The 13,581-nt window shown below is 44.3% G+C and overlaps 1 protein-coding gene across 1 annotated transcript; it reads right to left on the reverse strand.

Annotated features, from left to right (window-relative positions):
* Nucleotides 1-1,338: 1,338 nt before the first annotated feature.
* On the reverse strand, nucleotides 1,339-6,716 carry LOC119301094. Its single transcript, XM_037577988.1, has 5 exons — nucleotides 6,297-6,716; nucleotides 4,720-4,873; nucleotides 3,643-3,863; nucleotides 1,825-1,998; nucleotides 1,339-1,716 (listed from the first exon to the last, which is right to left on the reverse strand). Exons 1-5 carry the CDS (start codon nucleotides 6,486-6,488, stop codon nucleotides 1,630-1,632), a joined length of 828 nt encoding a protein of 275 aa, XP_037433885.1. The 5' UTR covers nucleotides 6,489-6,716; the 3' UTR covers nucleotides 1,339-1,629.
* Nucleotides 6,717-13,581: the final 6,865 nt, after the last annotated feature.

Genomic DNA, 13,581 nt, shown 5'->3' on the forward strand with positions numbered 1-13,581 from the left:
GGATTGGCGGGGAGGGGTTGGCGAGAAACGGGTGGCGGAAACATATGGCGGGAAGGGGTTGGCGGGAAACGGGTGGCGACAAAATACATTTCAGCATGAGCCATGCAACTTCGGCCTAGGGTTGACCAAAAAGTGACTTTTTGGCTTAGACTTGACCAAAAAGTCTATTTCGGCCTAGAGTTGACCAAAAAGTGCCTTTTCGGCCTAAGTGTGGCCGAAAAGTACTACTTCGGACTAAGTGTGGCCGAAAAGTACTACTTCGGCCAAAGAATGGCCGACAGGCTACTAGTTTTGGTTTTTTTGCATTACGTTCTATAGTTTCCGAAATTGCTACAAAAAATAACATAGTTTTGAAAAAAAATCATTTAAATCCCTATATGTCCATGAACATGTGTCACCTGTCAAGTTTCTGCGTCCACAGCCGCCCCCTCATGTGGAAACTCTAAATCCATGCAATACATGCAACGTGAAAGTAGCATAACGTACATCAACATATACGTAGCATTCAAAGAACCGAAAATGGCAAGTTCAATATAAACAAAAGCATTCAAAGGACATGAAATTTGGAGCGGCTTTTTTCTGTTTCTCACTGATCATCGTCAACCTTGCTGCACAGATGCCTGTCATGTTCGCCGCCACCGCCGGTGTTGTTTCTCTCGGACTCCGCACTTCTCCTCCCCGCCCTCTGCCTCAGCACCCTCCTACTCGTCCCTTCTCGCGGACTTCCCGTGCAACAAATGATGCTAGTGTCGCCGATGGAATCATGTGTAGCTGCCGCCACTCCGTGCGTGTCAGACGCGACCCATGTGTAGATTTAAACTTTTAATTGTCTAATGCATGCAACCAAACACCGTGTAGTACATCAGCCCAGCCAAGGCAGGCCACCAAACAAAGGAAAGATTGCTTTCCTGATGCAGCCAGGTGATATGCAGCCTATCAAACTACTCCCCCGGTTCCTAAATAGAAGTCTTTTTAGAGATTCCACTATAGACTACGTACGAAGCAAAATGAGTGAATCTACACTCTAAAATATGTGTATATACATCTGCATGTAGTTTATAGTGAAATTTCTAAAAAGACGTGCATTTAGGAACGGAAGGGAGTACATGCAGAACAATTTCTTACCATGCATTTACTCAACAGGCTCAACAGATTCACGTTGTCGCCCGACAGCTACATATACTTGAATAACTTAAAAACAAGACAAGTAAACAACGCACCACACTTGAATAACTTGTGCAGCATGCAACAGTTATATGATGAACACTATACAGTAATAAAGCCACACATTCCTTGTCACAGGATGAGCAAAACTGAACATTTTGCAATCACGGCACAGAATGAAAAACCGCACATCTCTGTAAAAATCAAATGTGTTTTTCTCCTTTCTTTTAAACTTCATCACATTATGTCTGTTCTTAAACAACAGCACGACTCATGCTGGGCTGACCGGGAGGGCAATCAGCACACTATACAGAGGTACAAAGGTATACATCACCATATATCAAAGCTATCGTATCACTTGCCTATAATATCTTGAGTATAGGTGATATATGTTGAACATAGCCTCTCGCAACAAGACCTGCAACTTGTCCTCATGCTATGGAAACCTTGTATTGGCTTCTGGTTTCACAAAATGTCCCGATGAAAGTGCCCTGGAATCGAGTTACCCTGCTGAGATTGTCTGAGGTGCATGGACAAGGCGTAGTTGTTTATCTGTACACAAGTGGAAAGAAACAAAAAAATCATTTACCACAACCGTGTTCCCAAGGTACATCAGAGGCATGATAAAAAGGGAATAGCAGAGCAGTAAGAATACTGAACCTCAAGATTCCTAATTTGTTCCCGGTACTGCATAACCAACTGATTTAGTTGTTGAAGCTCCTGGTTTCTCTCTTCATGCTCCTTTTGGCGTTCATGTTGAATTGCCACGGCTTTCTTAAGAATAGTATTTTCTTTAATGACGGCTTCAAATTGTTCCTTGTACAACAAAATTTCCTGTTTGAAAAGCAAGAATTTCTCAGGGAGAGCACAAAATCAATCAAATTCTAATTTTGCTTCACATACTTACAATAGCAAACATACTATGTAAACCTACTTTATGTTTTAAACCACCATACATTGATATATTTTATTCATATTCGTAATGGGGCTGTAATAGCAGAACACTATAGCTATGTCAGCTATCACGGAAGCTATTTACAATAGTGTTTTTATAGGAATAGCGCTTTTATAGGAAAAAGATAAAAGTAAATGCCTAACCAAAAACACTAGCCAGGTAAGGACTAAAGAGGATCCATCATTTAACTAATTGGATCAATGATTTTTTTTCTGGTTGCAACATCATGAGTGTCGGTGAGAGTCGTCTTGAAGTAGTCGCCAACCGGCCTATGCTCCAAGATAAAACAACCACCCAAGATAGATTGGATGCTACATTGTTAGGATTTCTAATTTATTTTATTTATATATGTGGTCGTTTTGGATTAAATTTATGTGTACAAATGATTGCATGATGTTTACCACTCAATATGGTCGTTTTTGGACCATGCACACTTGCTATAGCTTTAGCTATAGCGGTCGTAGCTAGGATAGCGGTACAACGTGCCATAGCTTCGCTTTTAGTCTCCTAAAAAGGTATGAAATCAAAGATTTGGCTGCGCACTTGAATTTCTTCCATCATGTTTACCACTCAATATTTTTAACTAAATTACGTACATGATCAAATAACCTACGAGCACAACAGGTAGTACCTCCTTTAGGGCTTAGAAGGCTTGCACGTATTTTGAGGTCAGCTTTGACCATAAATTTGACTAACAAAAAACTCGTGTTAATTATATGTCGTAAGTATTACCATTGAATTTGTATTCAGTATTCGAAAGAAGTTTCCATAGTGTAATTTTTATGGCACACAATTCATATATTCTTGGTCTAACTGATGGTGAAAATAATCTTAAAATACATACAGGCCTTGTAAACCCAAAAGGAGGAAGTATTACCCTGTAGAAGTGAACAAAACCACCAACAATAACAACAACAAAGCCTTTCATTCCCAAACAAGTTAGGATAGGCTAGAGTTGAAACCCATAAGATCTCGAAACCAAGTCATTGTTCTGGCGCGTGGATAGCTAACTTCCACGCACCCCTATCCACGGCTAGTTCTTTGGTGATATAAATAGACCATCGTATGAAAATGCTATGGTTTGATATCTAGCAATCACTAGTAAATAAATTACAACAAAGAAAACAAGGAGAAGGTAATTTAAACAAACAAACTGTGGAAATAAGGGAGCAAGTCCCATGGAATAGTACATTTCAGAAAGCGGAAGTTTGATGCAAAGTACATTTTTGGAAGTCATTAGTTCATTACTGATATGTGACACATCATGGAAGTCTTCGTTACTGACAAGATTTCTACAAGGCATGGACCTATACAAACCATCAGTTGCCAATACTTGGCCCTCAAGCCACTTATAGAGTGTCCGACCAGTCACTGGAATCAAGCTACAAGCACAAACTTATATTGCTCAAGAAGCCAAAATCAAAGGACAAGGATAAAAGCACAAAACCCATAACAAGTATCAAAAATCAGACAAGTAACAAGCAGGCAAGTTCCGAAGTGCTTTGGGAGGGGTATTCAACTACCTTCTGATATTTCTGCATTGCTTCTGTATGGATACAAGAGGACGTGGACTTGTCATAAGCCTCCAGTACTCTTGAAGCACGAACCTTTGCATCATCTGAATTAGAGGCACTTGCCATCTCATTCATAAGAATCTCAACCCATTGGGTGATACCTGATTGAAGGTTCTCTGCACCGGGAACACTTCCTATGGGTGCTGGAACTTCATTACATTCTACAATACCTGTAGCATAAAGCAAGATAGCTGTCATTATTAAGATCATCGCTTTTATGAATGAGATATCTCCAAATTAATCTAATCAAAACATAAAACATGGATGCGCGATTCTCACAGCTGAATAAATCATTATGTAAACCATTTGTTATCTAAAGCATGCTACTTGCATTAAACAGGGTGTTTTTACTTAGCACAAGACATTGTTGAAAAAATATATACAGTTACGTGGTCATTTTAGTAAATTCCTTAAAATAACAGAAGCCTTAAAGCCACGTAAATATGAACAGAAGAAGTACCGAGGTAGAATGCGATATAGCATTAAAAGGACAGACCCAGTGCTAGAAGCTCCCACACCAGGGGAGGTCTGGGAAGGATTATACGAGGCAAGACCTACCATGCATAGTGCAAATGTGCAATGCAGAGAGGCTGCGTAAACCCAAGAACTTGCACAAGGGGGGAGTACTTCACCAAAGTGATAGAATGTAATAGCATTGCATTACATTAAATATTTCAACCAATTTCACATATACGTGGAGCTCTCCTGCTGGAAAAACAATGCTGGGACAAGCTAGAAGAGTGGATACTAACATAGTAACTGACAATGATAACTGACAGAAGAAAATGCTTGACCACAAGTGTGGTAAAATCTACCAATGCCAAGAGGAAGCAAATCTAATTCAAAACAACAAAGATTACGGTGTCCAGGCATCACTACAGGCGGAGCTTAGTGCTTAGGGAGTGTAGAGAATTGTTTTTCCTCTATTAATGCATCAAGACGCAAAGCTTTTTGCATTACTTGGTTTTCTTTCAGATTAAGTGGTGTCAACATCACATAAAGGATCAGACTACAATGAAAGACTACCTTCATTGGGCACTTGAACCTCAGTAGACATTTCATTGGGAGATTGATACACGGGATCCACATTATATTCTGTGGGTTCTAAGTGTAGAGGAAGTAAATACTTCATCGCTGAATCCAAATTGTTTTCACATTCTTCCAGAGCCTTTTCAATGAACTGAAATGAGAAAAGCTTCCATAAGGCTTCAAATAGTGAGTAGGTTTAGTTGCCAAAGCCAATAAGCCCTCAAAAGTGACATACTTATACCACTTTAGCAAACTACATCTAACATGTCAATAAGCAAATGTGACAATTCCAATGTTCAAAAAAGCGGAAAGCCTAAGTGAAGCGGAAGGGCACAGATTAGAGCATGCTCAAGCGTTTTTTTTTAAATTGGCCTGATTTTTACTGTTATTGAATAATATGCACAGGAAAATAGGAAACATAGCACATAGGTAAATATTACCATTACACCGTAGCAAATACACATCAGGTTCACACAGCAAGCAAAATAACAACTAAAATGAGGTTTAGTTCAAATAGACATAGCTTAATAGAGATGATGTGGCCACAATCTGAAGGAAATAGTTCCAGAACAGACACTAATAATAAGATAAATGGCATATTGCCACTATTGCGCAAGCAGCCAAGCAGAAGTAGTTCAAAAACAGCCAAATTCTGGCCAATAAAAAAAAACTTAATCTACCGCTTAGTGCCAGAGCGAAGTGTTTTGCCATCGCTCAGCGCTTAAGCCTGGCTTAAAAACGCTTTCTTGAACACTGGAGAATTCAATAAAAGGGTAAGAATATCTAGCTATGGCAGGCTGACATTACCACTTCTTAACAATTATGAAAAGTTGAAGAATTAGAGGATAGCATCCCATGTAAGCTAACAAGACAACACATGACATGACTACAAAATCAAACAATGGCATCCTATCTAAGCCAAGAAACACAGTAAGTGGCATAACACTAGGTACAAAACAGGCGAAGAAGAAGACAACTAACCAACAGGGATTTGTAATGGTACCGGTTAGCATGTTCCTCCAACCAAGACAAGGCTGGCGGTGCCACGTTATTATTTGTTAGAACTGCCAGCTGCTCATATTCGCAACAAATATATTTGAAAAGGGCAGACCGGTGCAAGTAGCTCCCGCTTGCGCAGGGTCGGACAACAAATATATTTCTTACTAAAATTTCCCACAATGCATAATGCAGAAAATATCTAGGCACACATATCCTACCTCCATTTCAGCATAAAATGATCACAAACAACAAGTTCAACAATTAACAAGGGCACACAATTACTAAAAGCACAAGCTAAAACAAACTATCTTGTTCCGGCAACTCCATCTAACCTTGTCAATGGGAACTTAGCACCCACTCCCAGGGGGCTGGAAAGCATGCCACGCTTGTTCACGACGGCTACAGCGGCGCGTGGGAACTCTTGCTCCTTGCACAGCCACATCAGCGAGAGCTACTACTTATTTCAAGTGAAAGAACAGATTTACATCACACGAAACGTTTCCTCTCGCAATCAATCGAAACAAGGAAGCATAACCATGTCCGCTTTGGAATGGATTCGAGCAGGGTGGGATCACCTCAAGCCTCACGGAAGGGAACCGCGCGCGGATCACGGCCACCAGGTCGGAGTCGACGACGCCCCGCGGCTTGGGGCTGCCGCCGTCCGCGAGGAAGCGTGCGCGCTTGGAGAGCGGCGAGGACGACGCCTCCGCGTGGGAGCGTTCCTCGGAGAAGGAGGACGCCCGCTTCCGGCACATGGACGCGGACATCGCCGCCAATGCCGCGCGGGCCGCGGGCCTCTCCCGCTGCTGCTCCTTCTCGCCTCCTTGCTCCTCTTGCCGCCCGCCGCCGCCTCACTCGCGAGGTGAAGGGCGTTGTGGTTAGGGTTTCGTGGGAGGGCGGCGAGGATTTGTACGGGTGCCGAGGGGGTCGGCGCTCGAGGGTAGTGTGGGGAGGCCGGAGGAAAAGGCTGGGACGGGACGACTCGGGCAGGGAAGGGAGACGTTTGGGCGGGCAGGCCGATGGCCCGTGCTGTGCTTTGCTTGCTTCGGGTGGCCTGAGGATCCGACGCGTCAACCGCCACACACCTTGCATTTTTTTCCCGACGGAGATAGGGTTTCGTATTAATTAACCTGGATTAAGACAATCCAGTTCACGCAGTTTCAAGCCTCTTTTAGTTCATAGGATAGAATTATCTTAGGAATAGGAATTTTGTAGGAAATGAGATGACATGTATCTCAAATTCTATGAGTAGAAATAGGAAACGAGATATCATTTGATTGACACCAAAAGAATTTTTTCATTAAGTCTAGATTCATTTTTATTTTTCTATGAAATATGAAGGATAGGAACCAATCCTATGTAAGAATAGGAATCCATTCCTATGAACCAAAGGGCTTTATAGGAAAAAATTCTATAAGAATCCTATCATGTACAATTCCTATGAAATTCCTCCAAACTAAATGAGTACACACTGTCTCGAAATCCGATTGTAACCATACGACCATCTGAATCTAATGCGAACCAATCTGTGGGTGGATGGTTAGAGGCAGTGGCGGAGCTTGAGATGAAATTATGAACGGGCATGGACTGAGGGGGGTGGGGCAAACATGATTGCTTTAGGCTGATTTTAGTCAAAAATTAGACCAAATATTAAGGCATACTAGGTGGTACCTCGCGCGTTGCTGCGGGATATTCTGGATGAGAGCCGGTGCAATGATAAATGTTGACATTGTGAAAGCAAACATATACTTGCTATGCCTTAAGGCTTGCTGCAACATTTTGACAATTTTTTAATCATATCGATGTAATCAATATTTTGGAAGCAATTTCATTCAAAAATTTGATATGGCCTGTCTTTATTTTTGTACTATTTGCACATGTAATAGGAAAATAGTATATATTGACAACAATTATAGTAAAATCTACATAATCATCCCAATAAAGTGGATAGAAGCGCATATATACTTCACAATTCAGATTTGCTCAATTTCATACTAATGCAATTCAACCCATTTATAGTTGCATAAGCTGAATCCATATACATGCATATGATCATCCTGAAGTAGTACAAATAATAGTTAGAATGGATTACAATTTAAGCAACAATATATAAATTTAAATAGAAGTGTGGTTCTTTGCTGCTTGCATGCATGCTTGACGATAGCAACCCATATATACCGCTTGTATATGATACTGACAGATCAATAGGCAGAAACCCCAAGTGATGGATTGCATAAAACATTAACCCTGTAACGTCCTCGATGCGGCTATATCTTCCACGTGTCGAAGCACGACTTAGAGGCATAACCGCATTGAAAGCAATGTCGCAAGTGAGGTAATCTTCACACAACCCATGTAATACATAAGGGAAAGAGATACATAGTTGGCTTACAATCGCCACTTCACACAATACATGAATAAAGCATTACAACATCCAAATACAATCAAGGTCCGACTACGGAACCAAAATAAAAGAAGAACCCCCAAATGTGACAAGGTCCCCGATCGACCCCAACTGGGCACCACTACTGATCAACTAGAACGAAACAACACAAAGGACAAGATCTTCATCGAGCTCCTCCTTGAGCTTAGTTGATTCATCTGCACGGTTCAACGACACCTGCAAGCTGATTTTGGAAGTATCTGTGAGTCATGGGGACTCAGCAATCTCGCACCCTCGCGATCAAGACTATTTAAGCTTATGGGTAAGGTAAAGGTATGAGGTGGAGCTGCAGCAAGCGACTAGCATATTTGGTGGCTAACATACGCAAATGAGAGCGAGAAGAGAAGGCAAAGCACGACCGAGAAACTATGATCAAGAAGTGATCCTAGAACAACCTACGTCAAGCATAACTCCAACACCGTGTTCACTTTCCGGACTCCGCCGGAAAGAGACCATCACGGTAACACACGCGGTTGATGCATTTTAATTGAGGTCAACTTTAGGTTTTCTACAACCGGGCATTAACAAATTCCTATCTGCCCATAACCGCGGGCACGGCTTTCGAAAGTTCAAATCCCTGCAGGGGTGTCCCAACTTAGCCCATCACAAGCTCTCACGGTCAACGAAGGATATTCCTTCTAGCGGGAAGACCCGATCAGACTCGGAATCCCGGTTACAAGACATTTCGACAGGGTAAAACTAAACCAGCAACACCGCCCGAATGTGCCGACAAATCCCGATAGGAGCTGCACATATCTCTTTCTCAGGGCACACTCAGATTGTCCAAACTTCCGATAGGCCCAGAGTTGCCCCTGGTGGCCACCGACGGCTGACAGTTTGGACCAACACTCAGAGGAGCACTGGCCCGGGGGGGTAAAATAATGATGACCCTTGAGTCTGCAGAACCCAAGGAAAAGAAAAGGCTAGGTGGCAAATGGTAGGTTGGGCATTGCTGGAGGAGTTTTATTCAAGGCGAACTGTCAAGGGGTTCCCATTATTACCCAACCGCGTAAGGAACACAAAATCCGGAAACATAACACCGATATGACGGAAACTAGGGCGGCAAGAGTGGAACAAAACACCAGGCATAAGGCCGAGCCTTCCACCCTTTACCAAGTATATAGATGCATTAATTAAATAAGAGATATTGTGATATCCCAACAAGTAAACATGTTTCATCAAGGAACAACATCTCCATGTTCCAATAAGGAACAAACTTCAATCTTCACCTGCAACTAACAATGCTATAAGAGGGGTTGAGCAAAGCGGTAACATAGTCAAACAACGGTTTGCTAGGACAAGGTGGGTTAGAGGCTCGGTTCAACAATATGGGAGGCATGATAAGCAAGTGGTAGGTATCGCAACATAGGCATAGCAAAAGAGCGAGCAACTAAGCAAGCAAAGATAGAAGTGATTTCGAGGGTATGATCATCTTGCCTGAAATCCCGCAAGGAAGAAGAACGAGTCTATGAAGAAGATAAACAGACGTAGTCGAACGGATCCTCACACACATGATGTTATCGGAACCAACCCGAAGAAGCAACACCGGAAAGAAGCAAACAACATAGTAAACAACCAACACATCAACATGGCGTGATGCACAATTGAGTATGATGCATGTCCGGTTTAATGAAGCATGGCATGGCAAAGTGCACAAACAGTACTACAGATTAAGTGGAGCTCATTATGCAACGGAGTTACATATTGATGGAACACCACATTAATTATTTAGTTCAATCTCGTTTATGTACCCAACAATATTAAATGTTGATTATCCATGGCAAGAGGGTGAAGCAAAGTAAAACTACCTATCAAGTCAAGGTTAAATGAGGCCAGAAGCAACGAACAACAAATCCGGAAACTCCTCATGTGCATAAACTATATTTGGTACTGTTCTACCCTAAACACAATTTTAGGGTAGTTAAACATGCAAAGTAAAGCCATCATGATAATCTAGGCATTTTTCCACCCCATTTACATATAAAGTTTATTAAATTTCGAGTTACGGTTATTTAGTTATGAATTAAACCATTTTAGCAAGTTATTTAAGCAAATTTAAACAAACAACATATTAAACATTTTAAACATGGATGAAAAAGACATATCATGAAACTATATGAAATTCTAAGCATTTTACATATTTAAACCATTTTAATCCGAAGCACGGTTCAAGAGTTATTAATGAGTGAAAAACAGGGGCTTTCTGCAAAACTGCTGTCTCTGGAAAAATACTAAAACGCAGATCTGAAAAAAAAAGGAACTGGACCAAAACAGGGGCGGCTGGGCGCTCACCATGGGCCTTGGCCTGGAACTATGGAGAGGAGGAGGTAGGCCCGTAGCTGGGCTAACAGATCTGGGCCACGGGGAGGCTTGAGGCCCAGGTGGCTGCCCACGTTGGCGATTGAATGGTTCAACGGGGAGGCTTGGCCGAAGCAGAGCAGCGCACGACAGGGCCAGCGAGCACGAAGCAGAGCAGCGCCCGAGCTCCGGCGAGCGGGCAAGGCAGAGGGAGAAGGGCGGCGGCGAGGACCACTCCGGTGAGGCACGTACTTGGCGCGGGGTCCACGAAGGAGCGGCAGGAGAGGTTCGCGACGGCAGCAGCGACGCAGGCGGTGCTCCCGCGCCGCACTCGCCGGTGCGGCGGCGGAGGCTAGGGCGGAGAGGTCGATGGGGCCCTGGGCGATGGAGGTCGTCGGAGGGCGAGGTCACGGTGGGTCTGTAGTTCGCCTAGGCCACGACGAGGAGGAGGCCACCGGAGATGGCCGGATCGGGATAGTTCATGTCGGGGAGGCGAGGTGCAGGCGAAGCTTGCGGGCATGACGAAGGTCATGGCAGGCGGCTGGAGGGCCGCAGGAGGAAGGAGCGCTTGGACGTTGTTCCTTCTTGGGGTGGAGCGCCAGGCATCTCCTGTGTGGGGGCTCGGGCGGAGGAGGCAGAGACTCGTTCGATGCAGAGGCGAAGCAGCAGTCACAAGGTTCGGAGAGGACGCGAGGATTCAGGCGGGGATGGACGCCGACGACGCGGACGAGGCGAAGGCCTCCGGCGAAGAAGCTCCAGGCGGCGGCGCTGCAAGATTGGGGACGTGAGCGTCCAAGGCGTCGAGTCTCTGCTAGAGAAGGGAGAGGCGAGAGAGATTAGAGAGGTTGAGAGACAGGAGCACGACGAGCAAAAGAAGGGAAGGCAGGGGCATGGCGACCTGGTCCTCTGTGGCCTAGCTGACCGTGATGGTGGTGAGGCACAATTCCGGCGCACTGGGCAAGGGGCTTCTGCTCCGGCGATATACGGCGGGGCCATGGCGCTCGGCTCAGGAAGGGCACGGGAGGAGCTTGCGCCGACGAGCTTCCCGGTGACTGGTAGGATTTTTGGGTGGCCGCGAGTGATGGGGATCGAGGAGGGACATGGGGGAGCGCTGGTTGGTGGATTGGATCAGGGAGGATCCCGATAGGGGATTTTGTGGAGAGTGCGGCGGCGGGGAAAGGGACAAACCTCCTAATTTCTAGGGTTGGCTAGTTTAGGTAGGGTTTCATCTACTATAAATAGCAGGTAGGAAAAGGGTAGGGGCTATCTAGCCCCTCCGATCATAGTCGGACGGGCGGAAAAAAAATAGGCTAGGGGGTTCAATGAACAAAAGGAAGATGTTTTGTAGATGTTTGGGGTTGATCCGGATCCAACGGTGACGACTGCCCGGGTCGGGTTCGGGACAGCTTTCGGACGCGCGCGCGAGGGGTCGGGCTGACGAGAGAGGTTAGGTTGGACCTGGCGGAAGGTAGTGAGCTGTGTAGGCGGTCTCGAGTTGAGAGAAGAGAAGAGAGGGAGGCCCAGCGACTGTTTCCGGAGACCGAAAACGTCCGACGTTAGACCGGCTATAATGCCGCTATAGTTAAACGTTGGGGCGTCAAACGAACTCCGAATGCGATGAAACTTGACAGGCGGTATATCTACACTATAATAAGACCACACGCCAACTTTCATCCCATTCCGAGAACATTTTCCGACCACTTATAAAATAATATTTTGGATATGTCGCGGGCATGTGCAAGTGTGTCTAGGCTCAGAATGGACAACAGATGGAACTGGGGGAACCCGGACGAATGCAAGTTTTAAAACATGATGATGTAATGCACATGATGACATGATATGCAATGCATGACACGCAAGCACATGACAAGGCAACAACAGCGAATAACTGGAGGACACTTGGCACATCGGTCTCGGGGCGTCACAAACCTAGTGAAGTAACACTTGAAGGGCATAATCATTTTTTACTCAGAAGGAGATAGTATTCGGTTGTGTTTCTATGCTATCATGGAATGCCAAATAGTCTTCTTATAGAGTAAAAGTGGTTTGCTAATCTAAGTTGCCACAACTTGTAGAAATCCATGTTGAATTCCATGATACTCTACAATAGCATGCAAACAAATATTATAATCTTACCCCTGGCCTCTTTCTGGTCAATTAATCTGGTAGGCAGAGGTACTGTTTCAGGTCAAATGAACTACTATTCTGTCGGCCCCATCTTCAAAAAAACTGCATATGATAGATTAAACTCTAGCATTGAAAGAAATGAATACAACATATCTTATGGACCACATACATATCAGGAAATAATATGGGGACCAAGAGAGGTTGTGTGATTTTTTTCTTCAATGAGCCAAGCACCTGTGGATCCAGAGCGCAAGCAGGCAATTCAAAAAGCATAAGTGCATGAATCAGAAAGAATGACGATGGTTAAAAATAGGGATCGTCCACCTACCGGAGTGGAGGGCTAGAGACGAAGAGGACGCGAGGAATTGTGCGTGCTTGAGGACGTCTTTTTAAAGAGAAAGGCAGCATCGAGCGGAAGAGAGAGCGGCGGGGTAATGGAGGGTCGAGTAATGATCCGCGTTGGATGCTGCTGTTTCATGTGTAGTGGTGGCTACCGTTTCATGGTGGCGACTGGCGAGTAGAAGAGAAAGCGTCGGCGGCGAGTAGAAGATAGAGCGGCGACGATGAGCGGAAGAGAGAGATGAAGCCTTAGAGACCTAGGTGGTGTTTGGTTCTCTAGTCCTAGGACTTTTTCTAGTCCCAACTAAAAAGTCTCTAGTCCTTAAAAAGTCCCTTCCTGTTTGTTTCCAGAGACTAAAAAGTCCCTAGTCCCTTCCTAGAGGTTATTAAATGACCATGTTGTTCCTAGTATATAGAAAAATAACAATCAAACAACACTACAGGGTGGCGGGCCAATGGGTGCATGAAGGGGCATTGTTGAAAAAGTCCCAAAAAGTCCCAAAAAGACTCTCCTTGAGAGTCTTCTTCATTTAGTCCCAAATGCCTAATTTAGTCCCTAAAAAGTCTCTCCCGTTTGGTAAAAAAATCTCTAAAAGGGACTTTTTCTAGTCCCTACACAAAAAAGTCCCCGGAAACAAACACCCCCCTAGTGC

The sequence above is a fragment of the Triticum dicoccoides genome, chromosome 5A (assembly GCF_002162155.2).
Source record: "Triticum dicoccoides isolate Atlit2015 ecotype Zavitan chromosome 5A, WEW_v2.0, whole genome shotgun sequence".
Taxonomy (NCBI): domain Eukaryota; kingdom Viridiplantae; phylum Streptophyta; class Magnoliopsida; order Poales; family Poaceae; genus Triticum; species Triticum dicoccoides.